The sequence below is a fragment of the Anomaloglossus baeobatrachus genome, chromosome 2 (genome assembly GCF_048569485.1).
Source record: "Anomaloglossus baeobatrachus isolate aAnoBae1 chromosome 2, aAnoBae1.hap1, whole genome shotgun sequence".
In the NCBI taxonomy this organism is placed as follows: Eukaryota; Metazoa; Chordata; class Amphibia; order Anura; family Aromobatidae; genus Anomaloglossus; species Anomaloglossus baeobatrachus.
The window spans coordinates 621,612,550-621,637,251 of record NC_134354.1 but is presented as its reverse complement, the minus strand read 5'-3'; the positions used below and the strand labels follow the sequence as shown (position 1 = coordinate 621,637,251).

Genomic DNA, 24,702 nt, shown 5'->3' with positions numbered 1-24,702 from the left:
TCCATCTTGTGAGGTGGGGCTCAACGGATCAGGCTTCTTGTTCCAGCGCATCTCACAGATGTAAGTCAACACCTTGACCTCTGCCATGTTCCACAAACCGTTCCTGAACAATATCTGCAGTGCTGTAGGGAGCGCAGAAACCATATTCTGTAAGGGGCCACCTCCATTAGAGAAATTGCTTTTGTGAACCGGCGTTCTTAGCATGCAACAATGATTAGGTAGGCAGTACATGTCAAAGCAGTGTCCATAACAATGCAAGGACCCAAGGCTTCCCAGAGCATCACACTGCCTCTGCAGGCGTCCTGTAGTGTTTCATGGTGCCTTACCGTCCCAGGTCAGTGATGCACATCTACCCGACCAACCACATGATTTAATAGAAATTCTGATTCATCAGTCCAGGGCTCTGTAAGTAATTCCATAGCTATGATTCCTGTTTATCAGTGGTCTTTCCTTGGACTACTTTTTCTTAGGTGCTTACCACTGCATATCATGAGCACCCCACAAGACTGGTCATCTTGTAGATGTTCTGTACCAGTCCTCTAGGCACCACAATGCTTGGGTAAGATTTTACTTCTTGAGATCGCTGAGTGACACAGGGCTCACAGCGTAGGAGTGATACAGATTCAAAAGTTTAGAATGAAATGTTTTTTTTTTTTTTATGAAGCTCTTTGGGGACATTCATAAAGGGTTTTCTGGTAGTGCACAACCCTCTAAAAATATTGGTTAAACATTATGTACTTTCCCCAGACAGGCCATGACTAACATCAGTAATCTTTGGATTTAGTTATGAACCATGTGATATTTCTTACTTTTTTTTTCTGTTACATCTGCAGGTTTTCTGACAGTTACATCATTGAAAATCCGCAACGATCATTAGAGGTAAGCTTTTTGGTCTATATGGGCTATAAAACTAAGACTAAAATTCTGACACCTTTTATAAAGTTGTTAGCTGTTGTGATGTAAACATGGGATCAAGTAGAAAAGGTGAGTTCTGAGGGAAAGTACTGAAGGAGTGGAGGTAATAATCAGTATTAAAAGGGGTATTCTTGAGCTCTCTTAAGCAGCTTGAAGCATTGCAGTCTCCTTCATTCCTGGTTTCTGGCAAGGCAGACTCTCCTTGAGTGACAGCTCTTGTGAATCGTAGAACTGTAGTATTGGTAGAACTATAAAGCTACATGCTGTCCAATTAAAGCAATTTAATAACCTGAGAATACCCCTTTTAAGAATCTGGGGAATAAATCATTATATTGCTGGTATCGCATGAACGTACAGTTGTCACGGGTGACAGTAATCTAGTGTTCAGCAACAGAAATCAGTGTATGGCGGTGCAAAATGCTCCCTGACTTTCTACTGTTCCTGCTGTCAGTATTCTAGGTGCGGAACCTATCTAGGGTGGTGAGGGACCCCAGGGACCAGCAGTAGGTTCGGTCAGGGGTCACCATCTCCCTCTTCCCTAGACACATCATGCTAATGAATACGCAACGTTACAGGATGATATCACTCACCTCTCCACCACCATCGCTGGATTTCAGCTCAGTGCGTATGACCCCGGAGTTTCGGTCATGCGCACTACTTCAATTTGAAGCCAGGACACGTACACCCGGCTTCATAGTGCGCATGACGCAAACTCTGGGGTCATGCGCACTGAGCCGAAATCCCCCGTCGGACGCGATGGCGGCGGAGAGGTGAGTGAGATCATCCTGTGACGCTACATATTCATTAGCATGATAGCACACCCACAGGGGCCTACTAACATGTTAATGGAGGCGACTGGCCAGGAAACTATCATCCAGGGGACTAGTCCCCTGGCCTCATTAGCATACGGTAAAAGATCTTTAGGAATACTTTTTCTAAAGATATCTTTAGCTATGCTAGTGTATACAGGGACGGTTAGGCAGGGATTACTAATATACACCGAGAACTGCTCGTGGTTCTGGGTGTATACTGGACCTGACAGGTTCCCTTTAACACTAGAACTACTGAGGTAGTCATTTTGACTACTTTGCACCATGTATTTCTATATAGGTGTCACGAGTCCAGTAGTTCTAGTGTTAATACTTTATTTTTCAGTTGACAAAATGCAAATTGAATCAACAAAAGAGAAATCTAAATCAAATCAATATTTGGTGTTACTACCCTTTACCTTTAAAAACAATATCAAAGCGGCAGTTATTCTAGGTACACTTGCACACAGATTTTGAAGTTACTTGTCAGAGGTTGTTCCAAACATCTAGTACAACTAACCACACATCAACTAACGTCATAAGGCTCAAAAAAGAAGTACCGTATTTTTCGCTTTATAAGACGCACTTTTGTTCCCCCAAATTTTGGGGGAAAGTAGGGGGTGCGTCTTATAAGCCGAATATACGGGGGGGGGGTACATATATATGTACACTGCAGGGTCCAGGGGAGGTGGGGGCAGCAGCTCTGGAGTGCAGGGGAACGCTGCGGGCTGCAGCCTTTGATCTCCTGCTCCCGCTCATATAATATGCACAGCCGCTGTCCATCTCCAATGGTGCTGAAATCGCACGCAGTGATGGGCTGGGGCAGCGGTGCATATTATATGAGCCTGCGCCCCCCTGTGATGGCACATGCCCCCCCTGTGTTAGATTTGACCCACAGGCTGCTGCTCATTCTAAAATAAAAAAGCTTTACTTACCCTCTCCAGCGTTTCTCCCCGTGTCCCTGCTTCCACTGTGATCAGGCAGAGAGCTCAGTCTGCTGTGCCGATCACATGACCGCACTGAGAACCAGGAAGTAAGGAACAGAAGCACGGAGCCAGACAGGAGGGAGCTCAGCGCTGCAGGAGATAAGGAAAGAGGGTTTTATTTTACTATGGGCAGCAGCCTGGGGGCGATATCTAACACAGGGGGACTTGTGTGATCTATATAGGGGCCATGGGCAGCACTATGGGGGCGATATCTAACACAGGGGGACTTGTGCGATCTATATAGGGGCCATGGGCAGCACTATGGGGGCGATATCTAACACAGGGGGACTTGTGCGATCTATATAGGGGCCATGGGCAGCATTATGGGGGCGATATCTAACATAGGGGGACTTGTGTGATCTATATAGGGGCTATGTGCAGCACTATGGGGGCGATATCTAACACAGGGGGACTTGTGCGATCTATATAGGGGCCATGGACAGCACTATGGGGGCGATATCTAACACAGGGGGACTTGTGCGGTCTATAGGGGCCATAGGCAGCACTATGGGGGCGATATCTAACACAGGGGGACTTGTGCGATCTATAGGGGCCATGGGCAACACAGGGGAATGTATGCAATCTGTAGGGGGCCATAGGCAGCACAGGGGAATGTATGCAATCCATAGGGGGCCATAGGCAGCACAGGGGAACGTGTGCCATCACAAGGGAGCTATATTCAATATAAGGGGGCCATATCCAGATTAAGGGGGCTAATTTTAGGATGGGGGCTAGGACATATACCCTATATGATGTGTTAGAGGGACACTGGCATTATAAGATGGACCCCATTTAACATTAAAAAAAAATTCTCTTTTCCTTCACCAAATTTGGGGGTGCGTCTTATAATCAGGTGCGTCTTATAAAGCGAAAAATACGGTACATCTTTACCATGAAAGCCTTGAAATCTCACTGATGATTTAATAACATACAATGGGTATTGGACTATGACAATTAAAGGTAACCTTTCACCAGATTTGTCCCTTATAAACTGCGGTTACCACCAGTGAGTCCTTATATATAGCATTCTAGAATACTGCATATAAGTGCACAGGTCGCTCTCTTTAACATATAAAACATTTTTTATTATACTGACTTGAGCAGCGGTCGGGTCCTATGGGTGTTGTTGGTCTCAGTCTGACGCCTCCTATCTTTTTGTTATCGCCGTCCTCCTTCCCTGTTCCGTGTGAATGATGCATTTTACATCATCCACACAGAGGCCTCCATTGCGCTCCTGCGCACTACTTTTTGCCCTGCTGAGGGCAGATTAATGTAGTGGACAGGCGGTCTTTGACCATTCTTCACAACTGCACATTACACTACTTTAATCTGCCCTCGGTAGGGTAGAGAGAAGTGTGTGTGCGCTGGACCGTAATGGAAGCCTCTGTGTGGATGAGATAGGACACATCATCCACATGGAATTGTGTAGGAGGACGTTGATGGAAGGAAGATAGGATGCGCCGGACGGAGACCAGCAACGCTCATCAGACCCGACTGGTCCCAGGTAAGTATAGAAGCTGTTTTCTGTGTTATATAGAGCGGCCTGGGCACTTTTATATACAGCATTTTAGATGTATCCGTGCGCCGCCATCAGCATAACTTACCCACCCCCATCATAAGTCACGTAACGTGATCACATGACGTCCGGTGGTTGCCATGGTAGAGCAGAGTCATGTGATGACTCCTGTAGTTATCATGAGTCACTTTCTGTCAGTGGCGGCAGAGGGCAGTTTGTGAGAGGAGAGCAGCTTTTCTCCAGATTTCAGCTGTGTAGCTGTGATCTGGACGAATGGAATAGCGATCAGACTGTTGATCGTTTTTTTTTTTTAAACACCAAATTTTATTCCAAATTTTCATGTGCATTACATCTTATGAAACAATATAACAAGTATGAATTCACTATTTCCATTAACAGGTTATTGTCAATTAACTATTCCTCCCGTTTCCCTTGTTTCCCCCCCCCCCTTAACTATGTTTCGTCTTTCTTCTATTCTAAAATAACCCCCCCAACAACTTAGCACACTTTTCCTCCTGTCTAGCCCACATGAAGACCACCCAACAACGCCACATTTTGTCATTTTATCATCACCACATGTCTCTAGATGAATCATTTGCCTTCTTATCACACCTTCACATTATGGCTGTTTCTTTGTCGCTCCTAATTGGGAGACCCAGACAATTGGTGTATAGCTACTGCCTCCGGAGGCCACACAAAGCATTACACTTAAAAGTGTAAGGCCCCTCCCCTTCTGCCTATACACCCCCCGTGGGATCACGGGTTCCTCAGTTTTCAAGCTTTGTGCGAAGGAGGCTGACATCCACGCATAGCTCCACTGTTTAGTCAGCAGCAGCTGCTGACTATGTCGGATGGAAGAAAAGAGGGCCCATACTAGGGCCCCCAGCATGCTCCCTTCTCACCCCACTTTGTCGGTGGTGTTTGTTAAGGTTGAGGTACCCATTGCGGGTACGGAGGCTGGAGCCCACATGCTGCATCCTTCCCCATCCCCCTTAGGGCTCTGGGTGAAGTGGGATTTTACCGGTCTCCAGGCACTGAGACCGTGCTCCATCCACAGCCCCTGGGATCTGCTGGACATGGAGCTGAGTATCGTCAGGGACATGGCCCTGCTACATTAAGGTACTCTGTGTCCCCGTGCAAATCGCGCACACACACACCAGCATTGCTGGGTGTGTTAGTGCGCCCGGGACAATAGCGCTGTGCGCGTGTGCCACACTATCTTCAGCTAGCTGAAGGAGTTAATGGTTTGGAAACGGTCGCGCCGGCCGCTGTTGTCAGTTTTAACTGCGGCGCGGCTGGGACTTGTGGTTCGCCGGGGACTTCCGCGCTCGCCGTGCATATTTGACGGCCGCGCTTACTACTACAGTCCCCGGCTTTTTCCGGCCTAGTTCGTTTCGTTCCCGCCCCCAGGCCTGCCAGTCAGAGTGGGGGCGGGACGCTGTGCAGAACGTCGGCGCCGAGGGCTGGAGTTTACTTTACATACTCCAGCCCTCACACTGAACACAGCGAGACGCTGGTTTCCCGCTCTTCGTCTGAGGCACGCCCACGGTCCGCCCCTCTTCACTGAACGCCGGCAGCCATTCCTGACGTGCTGTTTGAGCTGGAGAAGGGGAGACAAGTTATGGGAGACCCAGGCACGGGATTCTAGCGACCACACACCCGCTTTCAGCGGGCGGTAAGCGACACCTCTGGTGCCTACCCCACTTGTGCTGCAGTGTTCATTTGTATTTTTATGCTATACATTGCACTGTACTGGTGCTGGTAATTCTTCACTATATACCCTCTTGGATTGCTCTGAGACAACAGCATGTCGTCCGCAAAACCAAGGGTGCCAAGGCACAGGCTTTCTATGCTGCCTGTACCGCATGTGGGGCTACTCTACCGGCAGGTTCCACTGACCCCCATTGTGTGCAGTGCTCAGCCCCTGTGGCACTTGTTCGGCCGGGGCCTCTGCTAGAGGTGACCCAGGGAGAACCACCTGTGAATACTGTCCAGGTGACGGGGACAGAGTTTGCAGCTTTGCTGATAGATTATCCGTGACTATGACTAAAATCCTAGAAACTTTGCAGTCTAGACCAGTAACGCAGACCATGGGCACGGTTGAATCACTGTCCCCTGGTCCCCCTCATTTGGAACAGCTCCGGGCTCCGGAGGTGTCCCATGCATTCCAGGGTGACGGCTCTGACACGGACGACAGTCCCAGACAGCCTAAGAGAGCTCGCTATGAGCGGCCCCCTACATCATATCACTGGTCAGGCTCTCAGCAGGAGGATTCTCTGTGTGATGAGCCGGAAATAGCTGATCAGGATTCTGATCCCGAGATACTCCTGATGGTGACGCCATAGTGAACAATCTTATCGCGTCCATCAATAAAATGTTGGATATTTCTCCCCCAGCTCCTCAAGTGGAGGAGTCAGCTTCACAGGAGAAATTCCATTTCAGATTTCCCAAGCGGAAATTAAGTATTTTTCTGGACCATTCTGTCTTTAGAGAGTCAGTCCAGAAACACCACGCTTATCCAGATAAGCGTTTCTCCAAACGGCTTAGGGATACACGTTATCCCTTTCCTCCTGATGTGGTCAAGAGCTGGACCCAGTGTCCCAAGGTGGATCCCCCTATCTCCAGGCTTGCGGCTAGATCCATAGTTGCAGTGGAGGATGGGGCTGCACTTAAAGATGCCACTGACAGACAGATGGAGCTCTGGTTGAAATCCATCTATGAGGCTATCGGCGCGTCGTTTGCTCCTGCATTCGCAGCCGTATGGGCACTCCAAGCTATTTCAGCTGGTCTTGCACAGATTGACACGTTCACACGTACATCTGTTCCGCAGGTGGCATCCTTAACCTCTCAAATGTCTGCATTGGCGTCTTACGCGATTAATGCTGTCCTGGACTCTACGAGCCGTACGGCAGTGGCATCTGCTAACTCCGTGGTTTTACGCAAAGGGAATGGAAAGCAGATTCTGCTTCCAAAAAATGTTTAACCAGTTTGCCATTTTCTGGTGACCGGCTGTTTGGTGAGCGCTTGGATGAAATCATAAAACAGTCCAAGGGTAAGGATTCATCCTTACCTCAGCCCAGACAAGACAAACCCCAACAGAGGATGGGACAGTCGGGGTTTCGGTCCTTTCGAGGTTCGGGCAGGTCCCAATTATCCTCGTCCAAAAGGACTCAAAAGGATCAGAGGAGTTCAGATTCTTGGCGGGCTCAGTCACGCCCAAAAAAGACAGCCGGAAGACCCGCTACCAAGGCGGCTTCCTCATGACTTCCGGTCTCCTCCCTCCGCATCCTCGGTCGGTGGCAGGCTCTCCCGCTTTGGCGACATTTGGCTGCCACAGGTCCAAGACCGTTGGGTGCGAGACATTCTGTCTCACGGGTACAGGATAGAGTTCAGTTCTCGTCCTCCACCTCGATTCTTCAGAACGTCTCCGCCTCCCGACCGAGCCGATGCTCTCCTGCAGGCGGTGTGCACTCTAAAGGCGGAAGGAGTGGTGATCCCTGTTCCTCTTCAAGAGCAAGGTCACGGTTTTTACTCCAATTTGTTTGTGGTACCAAAAAAGGACGGGTCTTTCCGTCCCGTTCGGGACCTAATGCTTCTCAACAACCACGTGGGAACCAGACGGTTCCGGATGGAATCCCTCCGATCCGTCATCGCCGCAATGTCTCAAGGAGATTTCCTAGCATCGATAGACAGCAAGGATGCTTATCTCCACGTACCGATTGCTCCAGAGCATCAGCGTTTTCTACGCTTCGTTATAGGAGACGAACACCTTCAGTTCGTAGCCCTGCCTTTTGGTCTGGCGACAGCCCCACGGGTCTTCACCAAAGTCATGGCAGCTGTAGTTGCAGTCCTACACTCTCAGGGACACTCCGTGATCCCTTACTTAGACGATCTGCTGGTCGAGGCGCCTTCTCAAGAGGCATGCCAACACAGCCTGAACGTGGCGCTGGAGGCCCTCCAGGGTTTCGGGGGGATCATCAACTTTTCCAAGTCGAATCTAACCCAGACCCAGTCGATAACATATCTTGGCATGGAGTTTCATACTCTCTCAGCGGTAGTGAAGCTTCCGCTTGTCAAATAGCGTTCATTGCAGACAGGGGTGCAATCTCTCCTTTACGGTCAGTCACACCCCTTGAGACGCCTCATGCACTTCCTAGGGAAGATGGTGGCAGCAATAGGGGCACTCCCTTTCGCGCAGTTTCATCTGCGTCCACTACAATGGGACATTCTCCGCCAATGGGACGGGAGGTCGAGGTCCCTCGACAGCAACGTCTCTCTCTCTCAGGCGGCCAAGGATTCTCTTCGATGGTGGCTGCTTCCCACCTCATTGTCGAAAGGGAAATCCTTCCTACCCCCCTCCTGGGCGGTAGTGACGACAGATGCGAATCTGTCAGGGTGGGGAGCAGTCTTTCTCCACCACAGGGCTCAAGGTATGTGGACTCAGCAAGAGTCCACTCTTCAGATCAACGTTCTGGAGATCAGAGCACTGTATCTTGCTCTACAAGCCTTCCAGCAGTGGCTGGAAGGCAAGCAGATCCGTATTCAGTCGAACAACTCCACAGCGGTGGCATACATCAACCACCAAGGAGGAATTCGCAGTCGGCAAGCCTTCCAGGAAGTCCGGCGGATTCTGACGTGGTGGAAGACACGGCTTCCACCATATCCGCAGTTCACATCCCAGGCGTGGATAACTGGGAAGCAGACTTCCTCAGTCGCCAGGGTATGGACGCAGGGGAATGGTCTCTTCACCCGGACGTGTTTCAAGAGATCTGTCGCCGCTGGGGGATGCCGGACGTCCACCTAATGGCGTCTCGGCACAACAACAAGGTCCCAGTTTTCATGGCATGGTCTCACGATCACCGAGCTCTGGCGGCAGACGCCTTAGTTCAAGATTGGTCGCAGTTCCGGCTTCCTTATATGTTTCCACCTCTGGCTCTGTTGCCCAGAGTGCTGCGCAAGATCAGGTCCGACTGCCGCCGCGCCATCCTCGTCGCACCAGACTGGCCAAGGAGGTCGTGGTACCCGGATCTGTGGCACCTCGCGGTAGGCCAACCGTGGGCACTACCAGACCGACCAGACTTGCTGTCTCAAGGGCCATTTTTCCATCAGAATTCTGCGGCCCCTAACCTGACTGTGTGGCCATTGAGTCCTGGATCCTAGCGGGTTCAGGATTGTCTCAAGAGGTCATTGCCACCATGAGACAGGCCAGACAACCTACCTCCACCAAGATATACCACAGGACGTGGAAAATATTCTTGTCTTGGTGCACTGCTCAGGGAGTCTCTCCCTGGCCATTTAGTTTGCCTACTTTTCTTTCCTTCCTGCAATCCGGGTTGGAAAAAGGTTTGTCGCTCAGCTTCCTCAAGGGGCAAGTCTCAGCGCTATCTGTATTTTTTCAGAAGCGCCTAGCACGACTTCCTCAGGGACGCACGTTCCTGCAAGGGGTCTGTCATATCGTCCCTCCTTACAAGCGGCCGTTAGAGCCCTGGGATCGGAACAGGGTTCTAATTGTTCTTCAGAAGCCGCCTTTCGAGCCTAGGAGGGATGTTTCCCTTTCTCGCCTTTCACAGAAAGTGGCCTTTCTAGTAGCGGTCACGTCTCTCCGGAGAGTGTCCGAGCTAGCAGCGCTGTCATGCAAATCTCCCTTCCTGGTGATTCACCAGGACAAGGTGGTCTTGCGACCTATTACGGAGTTTCTCCCTAAGGTGGTATCCCCGTTTCATCTTAATCAGGATATCTCCTTGCCTTCCTTGTGCCCTCATCCAGTTCATCAATGTGAAAAGGATTTGCATTGTTGGATCTCGTGAGAGCGCTCAGGATCTACATTTCCCGCACGGCGCCCCTGCACCGCTCGGATGCACTCTTTGTCCTTGTCGCTGGTCAGCGCAAAGGGTCGCAAGCTTCCAAATCCACCCTAGCTCGGTGGATCAAGGAACCAATTCTTGAAGCCTACCGTTCTGCTCGGCTTCCGGTTCCCTCAGGGCTGAAGGCCCATTCTACCAGAGCCGTGGGTGCGTCCTAGGCATTACGACACCAGGCTACGGCTCAGCAGGTGTGCCAGGCGACTACCTGGTCGAGTCTGCACACTTTTACCAAACACTATCAAGTGCATACCTACGCTTCGGCGGACGCCAGCCTAGGTAGACAAGTCCTTCAGGCGGCGACGGCCCACCTGTAGGGTAGGGCTGTTTTTACGGTCCTATCACGAGGGGTTATTATACCCACCCAGGGACTGCTTTTGGACGTCCCAATTGTCTGGGTCTCCCAATTAGGAGCGACAAAGAAGAAGGGAATTTTGTTTACTTACCGTAAATTCCTTTTCTTCTAGCTCCAATTGGGAGACCCAGCACCCGCCCTGTTTGCTTAGGGATTTTTGTTGGTTCGGGTACACATGTTGTTCATGTTGACTGGTTTCGGTTCTCCGATGTTCCTTCGGATTGAATTTGTTCTTAAACCGGTTATTGGCTTTCCTCCTTCTTGCTTTGGCACTAAAACTGAGGAACCCGTGATCCCACGGGGGGTGTATAGGCAGAAGGGGAGGGGCCTTACACTTTTAAGTGTAATGCTTTGTGTGGCCTCCGGAGGCAGTAGCTATACACCAATTGTCTGGGTCTCCCAATTGGAGCTAGAAGAAAAGGAATTTACGGTAAGTAAACAAAATTCCCTTCTTTTAATTTCCCTATTGTTCCCTTAATGTCCTCTAGTAGATACCACTCTGTGTATGTGAAGGGCGTAACTATTGTTTGTATTTCTGTAGCTTCACATTGTGTTTCCATGAATTTTCTCCATTTTTTAAAGAATATGTCGGTCAAACCGTCTTTGTTTTTTTTCTGCTGTCCTCTGTTCAATTCTAAGTAGCATTTTAATCTGCCTCATTACCTCGTCTTCTGACGGAACGTTCCCTTCGAGCCATTTGCCCAGGAAAGCCCTTTTTCCTATTATGGCTATACTTTGGAACAGCTTTGGTATTCTATCTCTTTTTTTAATTCACTCTTGCCATTTGTTCTACATGGTCATCATGAGAAATCCATATCAATGGGTCCATCGCCACCTCTACCCCCCATATATTAGTTATTAGCGCCTGCATTTTTTTTCCAGAATTTTTGACTCTCTGGGCATTGCCAAATCCCATGTAACAGATCCGTGTTTAACGTCTTACATTTAGGACAATGTACTATTTTATTAACCTTCTATTTGTTTGGTATGTTGAAGCCATAGATCGCCCTGTGTATCAGTCTAAACTGTGTGTCCCTCCAGCCTTCATTAACCACCTCTTTTCTCATTCTCATCCATCCTCTTAGTATCTTGTCCCCTGCTATCTCGTCTCCCAATTGTCTCACCCAGTTTCCCAGGGTCTTATCCGTGTTTAAGGGGACTAACACCTCTCGCAAAGCTTTGTATAGTGAAGTTATGTTAATCTCCCGCTGCTCCTGCATAAAAAGTTGGTCCATATCATTCATCTCTTGTTCCTTCCCGACATCTCTCAGTAGCTGCATTATACCTTTCTCTATCTGTTTATATTGTATAACTTGGAATGGAGATCGCCCATATTTTGTCACAATTTCTTGACAGGACAACCATCTATTTTCCGTCTCATGAAGCAGATCTTTCACCCCTTTTCTACCTTTTCTCCTCCATTCTATAAATAATTTGTTTTCCCTGCCCGCTGGGAATTCTGGGAAACTCCATATGTTTAAGTATTTAGAAATTCTCCAGAGTAAGTTGAATTTTTTTCTCACCGCCTTCCACGCCATCACTGTATCTCTGCATATTAGGCTAAGTTCACATTTCCGCTAAAATGTATCAGTCACAATCCGCTGCTCTTGTAAACAACGGAATCCGTTTAGCGGATTCCGTTGCTCCCATAGACTTGTATGAGCAGCGGATTGTGACTGATGATGCTGCGTTGCACCCTCCGCCCGACTGATCAGTCGTGGAACGACTGACCGCCAGGCGGGAGGAACGCAGCATGTAACGTTTTTTGAGCAGCGCGATCCGTCGGATTTCGCTGCGCATGCTCCCTGCACACGTCACCAACTTTGGTTGGTTACCCGATATTTACCCTGGTTACGGTGCAAGGAGCCAGCGCTAAGCGGTGTAGGCCCGTAACCAAGGTAAATATCGGGTAACCAAGGTAAACATCGGGTGCTTTTCTGTTACCCGATATTTAGTCTGGTTACGTGTGCAGGGAGGCCGACACTTCCCCGCTCGGCCCCGCCCCCTCCCGCACATGTATGTACACACCACACACACACACACACACACACACACACACCTGTTCCCAGCCATGCAGACAAGCACTGCCACTGACACCCTCGTCTGGCCCCGCCCCCCGCTCGGCTCCGCCCCCTCCCGCACTCCGCATGTACACACACACACTCACTCACACATACACTCAACTGTCCCCAGCCATGCAGACCGCAGCACTGCCACTGACATCCTCAGTGCCTGGCCCCGCCCCCCGCTCTGCTCCGCCCCCTCCCGCATTCAGCATGTGTATACACACACACACACACACACACACACACACACACACACACACACACACACACACACATTCAACTGTCCTTTAGTCCCTGCGGCACTGACGTCCTCAGTGCCACGGCCCCGCTCGGCTCCCCCCCCCCCCCCCAACTCTGCCCCCCCCGCACACAACGGAATCCGACAAAGAATTCTGTTTTTTGTCATCCGTTGTACAGCGTTGTACAGCGCATCAGTCACATGCGTCAAGCGACGCATGTGACTGATACAAAACAACGGAAATGTGACTTAGCCTTAGTGAGTTTTTAATGTGCCATAGTATGTTAGCAAGTGACGTATGCAATATTGCCCCCAAATCCCAGGGTTTACAGAACTCTCCTTCCAATCTTATGTCCGAGTAACCGTTTGTCTTCCTTAACCAGTCTATTACATGTCTCATGAGGCACGCCAGATTGTATCCTCTAATGTTTGGCATTTTAATACCCCCCTTCTCCAGCGTCTGCATTAATTTCTCAGCCTTTATTCTCGGCCTTTTTCCCCTCCACAAGAAGGTCGAAAACGCCTTGTTCAGTCTGTTTACGTCTGTGTGTTTTAATAATATAGGGATAGTCTGCATTGGATATAGAAGTTTTGAGAAACTCATCATTTTTAGAAGATGGTTCCTACCCAGCAGGTACAATGGAAGCCCCTCCCACATCTTCAATTCCCGTTCTATTTTCGTTATCAGTGGTTTAAAATTTAGCTCATATATCGATGCAGGTTGGCGTCCTACTTGGATTCCCAGATATTTAACGTGGGTTCTCGCTATTGGTATCCCATGGACATTGTCTCCTATTCCCTGAGCTGCCAACACCGCTGTGCTCTGTTGGTGTAGAAACAATATTTCACATTTTGCCTTATTTAATTTGAAACCTGCCAAGTTTCCGAATTCCTCTATCCGTTGCAGTGTCATTGGGAGTTCCTTCTGGGGTTTATTCATAAACAATATAATGTCGTCCGCAAACAGGGCTGACCGTAGCACCTCCCCTCCAATGTTGATACCTTCAAAGCAATTTCCCTCATTCAGCATTCTTGATAGGGGCTCGATCGCCAGGTTGAACAAGAGGGGGGACAATGGGCACCCCTGTCTAGTCCCTTTAGTCAATGAGAAAGGTCTCGACAGAAATCCTGGTGTCGCCACCCTGGCTTTAGGATTCGCATATAATACTCTAATGAATGTTCTAAATGCTCCCTGAATGCCTACCTCATCCATTACGGTTTCCAGCCATGACAACTTTACATTATCAAATGCTTTTTCGGCATCTAATGTGATCATGGCTGGAAATGCCCCCTTCTGTGGTTGTCCGTGCCTATTGACATCCATTACTAGCATGGTTTTTCTTATATTGGTTACCGCCGATCTCCCCTTTACAAACCCTGATTGGGCCTGAGAGATTACTCTCGGCAATATCTCCGCCAGTCTGTGCGCCATCAATTTGGCCAGTAGTTTTAGGTCCTGGTTGATCAAAGAGATCGGTCTATAATTTGCTGGATTATCTAGGTTTTTCTCTCCCTTAGGTATGAGTTTTCTATATGCCGTGTTGAGGTGACTCGATATTTCAGTGCCTCCCAATATGTTGTTAAACATACGTGTCAATACCGGTGAGATCTGCTCCTTCATCACTTTATAGAATTCCCCATTGAACCCATCGGGTCCCGGAGCTTTATGTACGTTTAACTTTCCTATCACCTTTTGGACTTCTTCTATTGTGACTTCTGCATTCAGACTAGTCAGCTCCTCTGTGCTGAGTCGTGTGAGGTTTATCTGTTTCAGCCATTCTTCCCCTCCTTCACCACCTTCATTCCCCTTACCATACAGTTTCTCATAGTAATCCCCCAAGATCTGGTTAATTTCCTGTGGTTTAGTGGATTTGTTCCCCTCCTGTCCAGTCATTCTGGTTATTGAAGTCATTGGTCGCCTTCCCTTAGCCAAATTGGCCAGTAATTTCCCTGCTTTATTGCCGTACCTGTGCAGGTCAACCTCCATTTGTGACTGTACTAGCTCTTCCCTTTTTCCTGCCCAAAGCTCGAACCTTTGTTTCGCCCCCTTCCATTCCTCTTTTGCTTTTTGGGACATGGTTTCCAAATATTTCATATATTATTTTTCTCTAAGCGTGTCACTAGCTTCTTGGTATTGTGCATGTGTATGTCTCTTGATTGTAGCAGTATATCCCATTAGCCTCCGTCTCAGCACTGCTTTTGCTGCTTCCCAAAATATCATTACATCCGTCTCATGTTCTCTATTAGTGTTGCTATACTCTTCCCACGAGCCCTTCAGTATTTTAACAAAGTCCGTATCCCTAAGTAAAAAGGACGGGAACCTCCACAAATAGTCCGATCCCCTCTGTACTGTGTCATTTATTTCTAAGGTCACCGGGCTGTGGTCCGATATCACCATGTTCTCAATATCTACATCTTTGACCCTACTCAAAAATGATTGGTCAACCAGAATTTAATCAATTCTTGACCATGCGTCATGCGGATGTGAGTAGTGAGTGAATTCACAATCATATGGGTGCTGTAGCCTCCAACTGTCTTTCAGATTTGTGTCTTCCAGCAGCCTAGCCATCAAGCCTTTTGTCGTTTTTGTCTGCCCACCTTGACCCCTGTTATGTCGCCTATCCTCCTCCTCTGAGACCACCGCATTGAAATCTCCTCCCACTATTTTGTTCCGTTCTGTGTCCATTCCCACTTTACTTGTGATGAGTTTGAAAAACGAATTCTGTTCATTGTTGGGGGCATATATGTTGTGTATGCTAAACTCTCCCTGCGGATTGTTTAATTTTATATGGACATATCTACCTTCCTCATCGCTATCTTGGGAAGTTATCGTATGGTTGAAATGTTTGATTAATAGAATCATGACCCCTGCTTTCCTTCCCAGGCACCCCGACCCAACTACTTTTCCTACCCATAATTTCTGGATTCGGAAAAATCTTCCCGTTGTAAATGCGTTTCCTGCAGCAGTGCGAGATCTACCTTCAATCTTTTAAGATGTCTCAGAACCATCATGCGCTTGTGAGGTGATTTCAGTCCTTTCACGTTCCATGTCACTATTTTAACCATAGTCCCCGTTGCCCATGTTTTTTGCGTCGCTATGCGTCCCCCCGTGTGCGTGTCTTTGTGTTTCCTCTAACTTCGCTGTGCGCTTATATGTATTGCCTGGGCGCAACCTTGTGTCCCAATCTTGGCATTAACTATAAACCTGTTGGTTACCCCCCCCCCAACTGCTCTCAATTGTCTTTCGGTGTGCTTATAGCGTTGGTTTCCTTGAACCCAACTATTCAACCTAGATCTATTGTCAACTAACAACCCCTCAACTGTCCCCCCCCCTTTACAATCAATCATCACTTCCATTTTTTCTGTGATGCTCCTGGCTCCGCAATCCCCTCTCAGCCAACTGGTTAACATTTACATATAGCCTGTTCCCCATTGTTCTGTTATCTAACACACCAGAGCAAGGCCTTCCTGGTCTGATCGTTTTAGTCCCCTAGGGGACCTAGTAAAATAAAGTAAAAAAAAAAGTTTAAAAAACACCTAAAAGTTCAAATCACCCCCCCATTCGGTCCATTGAAAATTAAAGGGTTATAAAAATAAAAAATATAGACATATTTGGTATCGCCAAGTTCATAAACATCCGATCTATCAAAATATAAAATCAATTAATCAGATCGACAAATGGCATAGTGGCAAAACAATTCCAAATGCCAAAATTACATATTTTGGTCACCGCAAATTTTGTGCAAAATGCAATAACAGGCGATCAAAAAGTAGCATCTGCACAAAAATGGTACCATTAAAAACGTCAGTTCGAGATGCAAAAAAATAAGCCATCACTGAGCCATAGATCACGTAAAATGAGCACACTACGGGTTTTGGAAAATGGTGTTAAAAGTGCGGCACTTTTTTGGACAAACTTGTGAATTTTTTTTTATAGTAAACCTATACATGTTTGGTGTCTACAAACTCGTACCAACCTGAGGCATCACACCAACACATCAGTTTTACCATATACTGAACACGGTGAATAAAATATCCCAAAAACTATTGTGCAATCACATTTTTTTTTCGCACTTGAAATTCATTGAAAAGTACAGCTCATCCCACAAAAAACAAGCCTTTTATATGGCAAGATTGATGGAAAAATAAAAAAACGTTACAGCTCTCGGAAGAAGGGGAGCAAAAAAAACCCAAAACGGAATATTTGGGGTTGTTGTCCTGCTGCAGAATTAAATATGGAACCAATCAGACACCTCCCTGGTAGTATAGCATTATGGTTAAGTATCTGACTGTATTTCTCAGCATTGAAGAACCTAAGGCTATATTCACACAGGGCATCTTTTGGTGCGTTTTTGAGATCACAAAGATGCACCTAAATGCCTGCATTTCCTTTCCCCAGCAAAGTCTATGAGATTTCTATTTTGCTGTCCACACTGGGCATCTTTTCTTGGCTGCATCTTGGCTGTGTTTTTGAAGATGCAGCATGTCAATTCTTTTTGCGTTTTTACAGCGTTTTTGAGCCCTTCCAGTCAATAGATCGGACTTAAAAAACGCATTAGGCAAAGTGCAGTAAAATGCTTGCTTTTTTATGTGTTTTTCCCACTTGTACGTTTTGTGTGCGTTGTTTAGGGCCAAAAACGCTGCATCTTTGTGGTTAGAAAAGATGCAGTGTGTGAACATAGCCTAATAATCCTGACCAAATACCCAACTCCATTTTACTGGATTCTTGTCTCATTTATTTAGACATTTTGGTGGTTTTTTGATTCTGACTATACACCATATTGTGGAGCAGAAAATTCTTGCCATTGAAATGACGTTCTGCATGTGGTGTCAAGAGCAGTGGGCCCCTTTGTATTGTCTGTATTTCTACACTTTCCATTTATAGCGTTGCTGCTTTTTTCTAATGAAGCCCATAGGCTATTTATTTATTTTTTTTATTTTTTTTTAAATAGAATGTTCAAATAACATTGCGGACAATCACTGATTTCACTGGCTCCATTATTATTGATGGTGCGAGCCTCTGAGATCAATTGTTGTCTGCAGCGCTATCAATGTGATGTCTGCACAGCAGAGAACAGACACTGGTGCGTTCGCAGAGACTTTGCGCTGGACCTGGGGAAGGTGAGTAAAGCCCAGGTTTTGTTCATAAAATTAACTGTGCCTGGAGACAAAGGGTTTTAGAAAATGGAAAACCCCTTTTAACTATGCATCCTGTCCTCTGAAATGACTTGATTGTTGTCCTTTCGCTGGCATTTGATTATTTTCCTAGTAGGTACAGAACTTGATTTTTAGCTCTCTCCAAAATACATGTAGGAATTGCCGATCTGTTAGTAGATTTCACAGTCTAAACTGAATACATGATTAAATGAATATTAGACCTGATCATGTACTTGGGTTAAAATTCCATGTAAAAACTGCTGTATAAACCTTTTTTGAAGGATTTCTGTTTAATATTAAATTGAACTCCAAGAACAAGAGTCTTTAAATTTACCAATATATAAAGATACCCCAAAGACACCGTGATGCAAATGTATAAAACATTTTATTTTATAGCGCACAGGGTATTGCAGTACATACAAGATAACAATCATGAAAAACCGGATTGAGTGAGTGAAGGAAGAGGGGAGACCCCACGTGACCCAGGACATATGTCAAAAATTATATCGGACCTGCCAGACCAGATGAATACAAGTCATTATTGTAGCAGCCTCATGCCCATACAGAAGGCCCTAAAAAGGGGCCCAAAAAACCATTGTGCCGCTAGTTAGTGGCCCCATAACCTAAGCCTATGGTTTTATACCAGATCATGACTCCAGGGCCTATATGTATAACTGGTACAATAGCCAAAATACCCTCTGAGGCAAAACTATAACCTCAAATACGATTAAGAGGTGCCCAGGTAGTATCACATTAATGGAACATTAATGAGGCATGTAGGCTTACCACAAGCAAGAAAGGCGTCCGAGGTTCCTGGGGGACACGTGGGGACCGACGTCGGTCCCCACGTGTCCCCCAGGAACCTCGGACGCCTTTCTTGCTTGTGGTAAGCCTACATGCCTCATTAATGTTCCATTAATGTGATACTACCTGGGCACCTCTTAATCGTATTTGAGGTTATAGTTTTGCCTCAGAGGGTATTTTGGCTATTGTACCAGTTATACATATAGGCCCTGGAGTCATGATCTGGTATAAAACCATAGGCTTAGGTTATGGGGCCACTAACTAGCGGCACAATGGTTTTTTGGGCCCCTTTTTAGGGCCTTCTGTATGGGCATGAGGCTGCTACAATAATGACTTGTATTCATCTGGTCTGGCAGGTCCGATATAATTTTTGACATATGTCCTGGGTCACGTGGGGTCTCCCCTCTTCCTTCACTCACTCAATCCGGTTTTTCATGATTGTTATCTTGTATGTACTGCAATACCCTGTGCGCTATAAAATAAAATGTTTTATACATTTGCATCACGGTGTCTTTGGGGTATCTTTATATATTGGTAAATTTAAAGACTCTTGTTCTTGGAGTTCAAATGTATCAGTTTCGAGTTGTTGCCTATAATTTCTGGATTTTTATGTTATATTTAATATTAAATTGGAAGCAGATCAGGAACAAAGTAGATGTGGAACTGTTACTGCGCAGCTGAAAATATTGCATCAATGTAGGAAAAATTGGACTTAACGCGTTTTGAGGTGTCACCCCCCACTTCATCAGATTAGACTACAGGACAAGTGGCCTTGTGCATCCTAGTCCAGCCCTGATTAGCAGCTCTGCCACTCTAAATCAGTGGTCTTCAAACTGTCTTACCCCCAAGAGCCATATTAAGCTCTGAGAGAGGCTTATGAGTCACATCCGAGCCCCCCCCCCCCTGAATACTGACATCCAGCTTCTGACTCCACCTAAGTAGTTACACACACATCCCACATTATTGGTTTAATGACAGCCAAAACGTCCCCACAGAAATAACACTGAGGCAGTATACTTACATCCAGGGATTCCCACCTTACCCTCATTTGGTATTCTTGCAGCAAACACTCCCCCCACACTATCACATCCAGCGTCAAGCACCCCATTATCTGGCAGTATCCTATTGTGTCCATTTTATCCCTTACCGTATTTTTCGGACTATAAGACGCACCTGACCATAAGACGCACCCTGGTTTTAGATGAGGAAAATAGGAAAATAAAATTTTAACCAAAAAATACGGTCATGACACACTGTTATGGGGCGAGGATCTGCTGCTGACACTGTTATGGGGGTAATGTCCCCAAATTCTCTATTAAGGTACTCATTCTGGTAAGGATCCTCCTGCCTTGTATATGATCCTGCTCATATATCCCCATCCTGCTCATAATATACCCCCCATCCATCCTGCTCATAATATACCCCCCATCCATCCTGCTCATAATATACCCCCATCCATCCTGCTCCTAATATACCCCCCATCCATCCTGCTCATAATATACCCCCCATCCATCCTGCTCATAATATACCCCCCATCCATCCTGCTCATAATATACCCCCCATCCATCCTGCTCATAATATACCCCCATCCATCCTGCTCATAATATACCCCCCATCCATCCTGCTCATAATATACCCCCCATCCATCCTGCTCATAATATACCCCCCATCCATCCTGCTCATAATATACCCCCCATCCATCCTGCTCATAATATACCCCCCATCCATCCTGCTCATAATATACCCCCCATCCATCCTGCTCATAATATACCCCCCATCCATCCTGCTCATAATATACCCCCCATCCATCCTGCTCATAATATACCCCCCATCCATCCTGCTCATAATATACCCCCCATCCATCCTGCTCATAATATACCCCCCATCCATCCTGCTCATAATATACCCCCCATCCATCCTGCTCATAATATACCCCCCATCCATCCTGCTCATAATATACCCCCCATCCATCCTGCTCATGATATAACCCCATCCATCCTGCTCATGATATAACCCCATCCATCCTGCTCATGATATACCCTCATCCTGGTATATGGCCTGTGGCACAGAAAAAAAAATAAACGTTTATACTCACCTTTCATCACTCCCTGAAGCACCAATCTCTGTCTCAGCTGCAGCGCCGCTGTGTGGAGCCGTCACCGTGTGTGGAGCCGTCACCGTTGTCTGCAGCATCGCGAATCGATGTCTTCCTGTCTGTGCCGGTCAGCTGAGCTGGTGGACACTAGCGGCGCGCACAGTGATGACGTCATTGCTGTGCGCGCCGCTAGTGTCCAGATCAGCTGACCGGCACAGACAAGAAGACATCGCGCGATGCTGCAGGGGGACGGCTCCACACACGGTGACGGGTGAGTGTACTGATTCACTGCTCCCCGCACTGATGATGATGTGCGGGGGGCAGTGAATACAGCCGCACATGATCACTCCAGGCTGTAGTTGCCAGGGGTGATCACGTCCGGCTGTTAATTATGCGCGCACCCAGCCGCCCATCACCCTGCCCACCTGTCAGCGCCGGTTTCGCTGAGAGATGATGGGCGGGAGGATGGGCGTGCATATGTAATGAGCGGGCCCACGTGGTCACGGCAGGCGCTGCTGCAGCAGCGCCTGCTCGTGCCCCCGATGGCCTGCTCCACCACAGCACCCTCATTCCCGGCTGCAGCCCTATAGTCAGACCATAAGACGCACCCCCCACTTTCCCCCAACATTTGGGGGGAAAAAAGTGCGTCTTATGGTCCGAAAAATACGGTACTCAATTTCTCCAACACCATGGCCAGTATATGCGAATCCACATCTGCTTCTGTATAGGGTTCCTCACAAGCCACCATCTGGAGACCCACTTTTCATAGCTGTTTGATAGGCCTTGTGCTAATGTATGAAGCTGGCAGATAGCCGTGAGCCACACATTACAGACTCGTGAGCCACATGTAGCTCCTGAGCCACAGGTTGGGGATCCATGCTCTATATTGTACACAGAAAGCTGTGGTGGGAATGGGGTTACACAGGGGTCAACAACGGAGCACAGCTGCACCCTGTAAAGTGATAACCTCTCCGGAATAAGAGTCTCTGTCCCTACATCATGCTACTGTCAGAGTATCAGTAACCCAAATATTAATTCCCTATTTTAAAAATTTGTCTTTATTCAGTCATCTATTTTAAAAACTGTCGATACAGTGCACAAAAAATAGCCACTAAAAGGTGAATGAATTGGTGAGTTTTGGGACATGTGCGCCACTCGAGGATATACTTTAGATGGTTTTTTGGTTTAGGTAGGGGTAGGCTAATGCTCTCTCTATTCAACTTCCCCCTACCTACCAGCGGAGTGTAAACGCCCTAATACTTGGTGCCCCCGCTCCTCGGCGGCTGTCCCTCACTGACCCTTAAATCCACAATAAACTACCGCCATCACCACAACCGTGTTCGTGCAGTATGCAAATCACTAAGATATCCAAGTAACGTTCTGAGGTCAATAATCGTCAAAACGTATTGGTTTCTTGCGTATACAGTGATGTATATTATATACCCACTGGAACCATCATCACATACTCATTTAGTAGGATGTTTCAATACCAGTACATTAGGCAATCCACTGTTCATACCTCATATTCAATAAACCTCAAATTATGGTACATCTATTTGATACACTGCAAATACTATAAAAAATATATCACTATATATAGTGATGAGCGACCACTGCCATTCTCAAGTGCTCAGTACTAGTAACGAGCAGTTGGTGCTCGGATCGGCACGATTCGAGTACCCGAATATGATAGAAGTCAATGGGAGACTAGAGCAGTAAAATGCTAGAGTCCTCCATTGGCTTCCATTATACTCGGGTACTCGAGTTGCGTCCATCCGAGCACCAACGGCTCGCTACTACTGCCGAGCACAACAGCATGGTAGTGTGTGCTCATCACGACTTGTATAGCAAAAACCTGCTGACCGATTCCTTGTAATAATAAATATGCCTTATATTGTGAAATCTTATGACAGTTCCGCTTTGAATTATTTTACTGCATGTTCCTCTGTTATTTATTCTGCCCCATAATATTTAATATTCTGGGGAGCAAAACTGCAGAATCTCATGATGGACGTTTGTTTCCAGTGATTTTTGCTATCCCTACTTAGGGTGAAGCTTTGTAACTGCCTTTGGCAATGTATTACCTGCTTGTAATAAGAAAACGCAGTTCTGCAAGTGATCTGCCCTATTCATTACATTACTGGTAATCATTGAGGAGCAGAAATTTCGTGTCAGACATTGTTATTGATTAAGCTGATTATTCTCTTCTAGACGTGTGAAGTTTAATCTCTGCAGCACTAAGGAGAGCAATTCTCACATGCAATGTAAGGCAAAGACAAATGAATAGCAAAATTGTGCTTGAATTACAGGAGCTGACAAAAGCACTGGAAGAGCAATCTGATGATGCCGAGAGCTACAGCCAAAGAGCCTATGCTCACATACTTCTTCACAATTACAACGGTAACCACCATTATTCACACTTCAGTTTTGTTACATTATAACACTAGATAAAATGTTTCTGCTTGAACTTGCTCATTCTGTAGTGTAATATGGCAAGAGTCCTAGAATTAAAAGGCCTTTTTATATGGGCTGATGATTGGGCAAACTAATGTTGGTATGAACATTTATTCCCGATTATGTAAACGTGCGCTGATCAAATCTTCAATAAGCAGATTAATCTTTTATGTAGGCGTTAAAGGGGTTGTCCAGACTTATCTTTCTCTACTTGCCTACAGACATCTGAATCCTTACATAGTGCACATTGCATGCTGTCAGGATTCTCCGGTGTTCCTGGTGAGAGCGGATGGTCCTGTAACTGCAAGTAAAATTTCATGTGCTCGGCTTTGCTCAATAGCCATGATTTAAAGGGAACCTGTCACCAGATTTTTCCCTATTAAACTAAAAGAATCACCTTCTGCAGCTCCTGGGCTACATTCTGAGAAGGTGCACCTTGGCCCTGACTCCCCTTCCAGACCCTAAAAATAACTTTATAAAACTTGGCCGTTAGGTATGCTGATTACCTGTGTTGGCCAGATGGGCGGCTCATTTTCTGCTCCTTTCCCCCCTCCTGCCGCTGATCGCCGTCCTCCTTTCTTGATTGACGGAATGATGCCCTCTGTCATCCTCCTCGTCGCATTTTCAAATCTCGCGCCTGTGCAGTCGTGTCCACTCGCGCAGGCGCAGTTCGCTCTGCCATATCGCGGGCAGAGCAGAAAACAGCTGCCCTCGTGTGCACCGGTGAACTAAATGCGCAGGCGAGAGATTATGGGCGCGAGTACAAGCATGGCGCTGGTGAGGTCACCAGCGCCATGCTCGTACCCGCCCATAATCCTGCGCATTTAGCTCACTGGCGCAAGTGAGGGCAGCTATGTTTTCTGCTCTGCCCGCGATATGGCAGAGCGAACTGCGCCTGCGCGAGCCGACCTAACTACACAGGTGCGAGATTTGAAAATGCGACGAGGAGGATGACGGAGGGCGTCATTCCGTCAATCAAGAAAGGAGGACGGCGATCAGTGGCAGGAGGGGGGAAAGGAGCAGAAAATGAGCCCGCCCATCTGAATTTTTTGCATTTTTTTTTTTTTTTACTTTTGAATTTACTGGGGGCCGCCTTTACTCGATTGGTCCTAATAATTGTGTTATCGGCAAATGACTGATCACTTGACCATGCGGCTGGGTGTTACTAAACTCCGCACAACCCTAGTGATGAATGTTGTCACTTGTCAAATTGTAAATGGGGATGCGATGGTATGTTCTAGGAAAATAATAATACAAAATTCAAGTCCCTAGAAGTCTTTATTTGGCTAAGTTCACACTCCCGTTGTTTTGCATCAGTCACAATCCGTCGCCTTGAGGAATTACGGTATCCTGCAAAATATTTTGCAGGAATCCGTTTTTTTTTCCCCATAGGCTTCTATTAGCGACGGATTGTGACTGATGGCCCTGCGTTGCATCATGCGTCAT

At 47.0% G+C, this 24,702-nt stretch overlaps 1 protein-coding gene across 2 annotated transcripts in view; it reads left to right on the top strand.

Annotated features, from left to right (window-relative positions):
- The window catches only part of SUGT1 (SGT1 assembly cochaperone of MIS12 kinetochore complex), a 238,643-nt gene that overhangs the window by 17,639 nt on the left and 196,302 nt on the right, over window positions 1-24,702 (top strand). For both annotated transcript variants that reach the window (XM_075336843.1, XM_075336842.1), the window contains exons 3-4: window positions 834-879; window positions 23,112-23,202. In XM_075336843.1, coding sequence (XP_075192958.1) covers window positions 834-879; window positions 23,112-23,202 — 137 coding nt within the window. The remainder of the gene's footprint in view (window positions 1-833; window positions 880-23,111; window positions 23,203-24,702) is intronic.